This window comes from Lepisma saccharinum, chromosome 18 (assembly GCF_977018435.1).
Source record: "Lepisma saccharinum chromosome 18, izLepSacc3.1, whole genome shotgun sequence".
NCBI lineage: Eukaryota > Metazoa > Arthropoda > Insecta > Zygentoma > Lepismatidae > Lepisma > Lepisma saccharinum.
The window spans coordinates 52,869,131-52,875,130 of NC_139246.1; the positions used below are offsets into that span (position 1 = coordinate 52,869,131).

At 37.0% G+C, this 6,000-nt stretch overlaps 1 protein-coding gene across 1 annotated transcript in view; it reads right to left on the reverse strand.

Moving 5' to 3' along the window:
• LOC146002073 (protein C-mannosyl-transferase DPY19L3-like) overlaps positions 1-5,704 on the reverse strand; it is a 70,554-nt gene extending 64,850 nt beyond the window's left edge. Inside the window, exons 1-2 of the mRNA XM_083139789.1 lie at positions 5,603-5,704; positions 1,657-1,821 (exon numbers count right to left, since the gene is read on the reverse strand). Coding sequence (XP_082995915.1) covers positions 1,657-1,752 — 96 coding nt within the window. The 5' untranslated portion in view covers positions 1,753-1,821; positions 5,603-5,704. The remainder of the gene's footprint in view (positions 1-1,656; positions 1,822-5,602) is intronic.
• Between the last annotated feature and the right edge of the window lie 296 nt (positions 5,705-6,000).

Sequence of the window (6,000 nt, forward strand, 5' to 3'; positions counted from 1 at the left end):
AACATCTTTTATTGTGTTCAGCTAATGTGGACTGTGTGAACCACTGCCCGGGAACTAACAAAGCAGTAACATGGTACCATCTCCGCTCCAGACGACGTACCCTTACTGAATGAAGACAAGAGTATCTTCGAAATTAATCGGAAATAACCACTAAATTGTGCAACGTGGAAATACGACATGTCACATAACTAACAATATGTCAGTTTATGACTAAACAGCATGTTTATCAGTTTTCTACAAGTGCATTAACGACAATGGAGCTACATACTATATTCACTACATTTAATTTATTTGTTGTGTGAAAGTATTGCTACATAGCAAATTCCACATGCTTTACCATACATTTATTTTAGTTGTTTTACACGATTTTTTTCATTGAAGTTTCTTTATTGATAATAGTACTGTTTTCATATAGCAATATACTGAACACAATAAAAAATGTTAGTTGTACAATCATGTTACTGAAAACATTAGCAGTACAGATCAGCTACTGAAGACAGTACACACATTTAGGCTACCAAAAGCAGTAGAAAACATTAGCAACACAGTTCAGCTACTGAAAACAGTAGACACGGTTGGGCTACTAAAACAGTAGCAGCACAGTTCATCAACTGAAAATAGTAGGTGTTTCAAAATGCCTATTGATCTACTGAAAACAGGACAGAATTTTCAGTAGGGAAGCAAATTCTTTATGGCTAATGGTTGATAAAATATCAAATAAAGCCAAAGTTTGCACAAGTAGGCCTAAACAATAAGCTATTACAACATTGCTGCAGAAAATTGTTGCAGTATTCACAAAAATGTGTAGTGAGCATCATGATGCATGCCTCTGTGTGAAATGCTGCTATGAAAGAAATGCACGCACAGCTCCTTGGCCTGAGAATCAGCCTCCAAGATGGAGTCATTAGCACAGCATGACACAACACCAGGGGTCCCGACATGGGCATGGGTGTTGGTGAGTGTCCCTTCATCAATTTCATCATATCATCATTTTCAATATTAGCCAAAAGTGGCAGAAATGTGAAATAAAAGAAACCAAATCAATCAATCAACCTTGGCCTGAGCAAATTCTTATGTACAGTTAGTGAAAAAACAAAAGCTACACTGTCTTATTGTAATTACTACCTTGCCTGCTTGCATTTTGTTATATAATACCACTTTTCTATCACTTTAGGTTAACACTTTCTGGTCGGGAATCGGATGTAATACAAGCAGAGTAAAACACCCGTTCCGGTCGCCAATCGGCTAGGATATGATCGCCGTATTTCCATTGCGTTTAAATTTATTTGCCCGAACTTTATGCGATTACCGTTGCACACCCTTGGAGATAGTTCTATTTTTTGCCACCAGAGAGCATCTTATGCTGGTTGGGTAAATGCTTACCATTATTTCATTGTTTTTTTGATAACATGCACAGTGCGTGTTTATGCTGATTGACATAAATTATAAAAATGTAACATCTAAATTGAATTATGTATTAGAACAGACCGGAAAGTGTTAATAATAGCAATGAGGATGAATTTTGTGTAGAGAGAAAATGCAAAGTGACAACTAATCCCAGATTGGACTCAAACCCATGAGGAAAAGCAAGAAATAATGAAAAAAAGTACAAGAAACACACAAAGCTCACCATTAATAATAAAAAAAGTGACTTACCCCTTTTAGTTGCTTCAGGGACTTCCTGTCCTGCTTCTTGGAACCCAAAATAACCCTTGGATCTCTATGCTTCCTTTTTCTTAGTTGAGGAGGCATCCTTTTCTGTATGAAAAATCTCAATACGAACAGAAGCTACCTCTAAAACTAAACGTGTTACCTACCAGTCTGAAAAAATGAAACAAATCCAATCAGAAGTCACAAAATACATGACAGTTACCATTCAATTTATCCAAACAAATTTCTAAGTGTTTAATATAAATTTCCAAACTGTTCTGTAGTGTCTCAGTTTATTTAACTCAGTTTACAATATATCTATTAGGGATGGAACAGATTAATCGGTACTCCATACATGTATAGGTTTATTGAAAATTACCGATTATTTTATCGATCCCATATATCTATGAATATCTTATAATTTACTTCAAAATTCTGCCATTTTGTTATCATTTTTATGGGTAATATCCATGTGCTACTTTATAAAAAATGATTGATTGATTGATTTGCTGTTTTAAGTCCACTTTGTGCACAGTAAGGCTAATCGTGACTGGACCTACAGTTTAAAGTAGCATCCGAACCACTATGTGCCTTCACTGGGTATCGAACCCGGGACCCCTTGATTACAAGGCAACAACGCTACCACTACGCCATCGAGGAGGCCCTACTTTTTTTAAAAAAAGTAAATGTCTAAATAAGCAAATTCTTTCGCACTGCTGTCACCTTGAAAGACACATTTATTAAGAAGGTCAATGAACAATTCAGGTTCTTCAAGCACCATTTGGATTTTTATATCAGATTGGTAGAATATTGGTTATCAGTAAATTTTATATTGGTACTTTATAAAACCAAAATTTCTTAGGGCCCATCCCTCATACACAGTGTTCCCTGACATTCGCTATGAGACTCGGTGGCAAGCGGCCTAGCAGCAGCGCTTGTCTTTCCCGGTGAACGGGGTCCACGACAGTCGTTAGAGTAGGCTATTAATATTACAGTTTTCATATTGTGTACTAACTTTGACTACAGAAGGTGTTCAAAATTATGTCCCTCTGCTGCAACACATTCCTGGCATCTCCGAAGGAAATTGGCATTTACACGTGCAAGTTCGTCTACTGTAATTCCCCGATTTCTTGTACAATACTCTCTTTTAACTCACGGATGGAGTGCAGATTGTCTTTGTATACTTTATTTTTTAGATTTCCCAATTTTTCTTTCCACTTTTATTCAGAACTGACCCTGTTACTCTAAACTTTTTTACGAGGTTTAATATAGTGGTCCTATGTGGAACGGGAACACCAGGAAATTTCATTGCAAAACATCGTCGCACTTCTCCACAATTCCTCTTTCCGAAGTAACACTCGACAAGATAAATCCTTTGTTGTAATGTAAAGTTTTGTGGTGCCATATTAAGTCACAATCTTCAACACAGACATGACACAACACAATTTCTGAGGGAGGATTATACTGGCGTCAGTCTGCAATGTCAACAGAAAGGGAAACAAAAACTCAAAAGATGGCACCACTCACCAGTATGAAACTATACAAGTATCTTGTAAGACCCATTGGCACTCCTGCGAGAAATCTCAATATGTTGGCGGTATAGAGGTTCCTATATTATATGTATCTTGAGAGATACATTTTCCGAAAGATACTACAAAAGGTGACCAAAATACACAAAAGCATTAATAGCATTTACTTGGTGAAGATGGCTATTGAGCTATTTTCATTAATTTAAAACTGTGCATATATGCAGGGTATTACCGGTATGCTTAGTGTGAATTCATTTTAATGTAAGCCACTAAACCCAGTCTTGTAAATAATATTTACCGTAACAACAAAAAAATGCACTAACTATAGGATCTACCTGATGACATAGTGATAATGCTGGCCCCTTGTAATCACGAGGGTTCCCTGGGTCTCCCCGATGGTGCAGTGGTAGCGTTGTTGCCTTGTAATCAAGGGGTCCCAGGTTCGATACCCGGTGGAGGCACATAGTGGTTCGAATCCCACTTTAAACTGTAGGTCTAGTCCCAATTAGCCTTACTGTGCATAAAGTGGACTTAAAACACCAGATCAATCAATCAAGAGGATTCCCACCAACATCCATGGCAGAGTGGTTAGCACACTACACTATGATGCTAGGAGTCCTGGTTATAAATCCCAACATGGCCATGAATGTTCTTTGCGAGTGCCCCTACATCAATTTCATAATAATTCAATCAATCAATCAAGGGGTTCTGGGTTCGATACCCTTTGGAGGCACATTACGCAGTGGATCAGATCCCACTTTAACTCTAGAAAGGTAATGCTTAATCAAAATGATGATGCTTAAACACACAAAGCTTTCCCCCTTCCCTATTTACCAGATGACATGATTGATGTACTCAGTACCTTCGGTTGGCATTGGGCTCTGAAGGAACTGATACTGTCTGTGTTGAATTGCTGTCCAGCTGATTCGTTATTTGCGGTTGAACTTTGATTTGTGTAGTCATCCAGACAAAGCGTTAATTTTAAGTTAAGTCTAAGGTGACCAGACATACTCTTTTTAAGAGTATTATACTCTTTTAGAGGTTCATCTACTCTAAACTCTTTTCAATTTGCAAAAATCCCCAAATATACTCTTTTCCATAAAAACAAAGGTAAATATGATATTGAACAACATATAAAATCGAAGTCTCACACAGAATGTTCATCGGTTTCTGAGACAGGTAAGTTGGATGGTTTCTTCAAGTGTATTGATGGATACAGTAAGTCAATATGGTTTGGAAACTAAGGTTGTTGAATTTGTAGCAGATAATGCACCATTAAATTTTGGTAGCATAAACAAGACAACATCAGGAAATAAGAATGTGCACAGAGAGTTAGAATGCAGATTAGAAAAAAATATTTTGCCTATTGGTTGTGGGGCTCATATTCTACATAATGCAATTTCTGTACCTTGTCTAATGTGTAGATGGACAGAAGTTGTGTGCATTGTTTAGCGATGTTATATACATTTGTGAAGTTGTATACATATATTATATTTCATTGTAGGTATTGAAAGAAGTGCATTTAAATATTTTTAATTGTTATTATGCCAAAAAGATGAATATCACGTACAATGAAAAAAATATAAGAAAATTTCTCAATTAATTGATGGGATGGGTAACTGTCAACATGATTGATTGATTAGCATCTGTTCATCTTTTACATAAGTTTGGACAGTTTTAGTGAACTGAAGAGACAGAAATTGATAATTCTGTGTTGATAGACGATGACAACTATGATGTTGATCTGAAGATTTATCTCATCTGGTGCACAATTGCCGTTGCTTTTACTTGCTTCTGTTGCGTACGTTTGATGACGTAACCCCCAGTGTTTCCAACCACGCCGTTGTTTTGCAAGTAGATGAAAACACCATGTAGAAAAGGGTACCGGAGCCGAATGGTTTTTGGGGCTATGCGTGAATGGTTTGTGGGGCATTTTTCGGTTAAAACCCCAAGTTTTAACTACGTTTGCCTAACTTAACCTAGCCTTACCGTGAATGGTTTCTGGGGCTATGCGTTAATTGTTTGTAAGGAATTTTTCGGTTAAGAAGGTTGGAAACACTGCATACCCACTGATGATCCCCGACGCGCCAAGCTGTGCCCACCATATTGTGTCTTACGAAAGCGAAAAAAGGAAGAACAATAAATACTCGTAACATGAAAAATTGAAATTATTTTCGTGAGAAAAGCAAAATCCTTCCATAAGGAATGTTTGGCAATGCATAATAGGTAAGTACCAATGTCAAACAAGACGCAATGAACGAGTGAAAGGTGTTTTCCCCATAGCAAACACGTAATAAATTTGGTTTCTGAATTGATTATTTTTGTGCAAAGTAAACAATAATTTAGATTACTATGGTACGAATATCAGCATTGTCATCCTAAAATACTAGTTTCTACCTGTAAAATTATAGTAATAAACTTACATGGATATCCGTACAAATGCATATTTAATATCTAAAGGTATACACCTAGAAAAACTAATTTTATATACATATTTTCAAACTTCTGTCACTGACATTCCATTCCTGTTTACCTCCGGAGTCAATTGTTTCCAGTATTGCCAGATAGCACAACAACAACACGTCCGTGTCTAGAGAGGAACTAGGGAGTGCTTTCAGTGCACTAGAAACGAGTCAAATGCTGGAAAGGGTTTGTTTCTTTGTTTCAAAATCACTGTTTATTGTAGGACATGCAACGAAGTGTATGAATTACTGGAATCAAGCAGTGGCTGCGTTTTGGCGGACGTGGGTGGGGTAATTGCCCCGCGTGCGAGATTTTTTTTTTACAAACAGCTTAGGGAATTATTCAATCAGATGTGAGG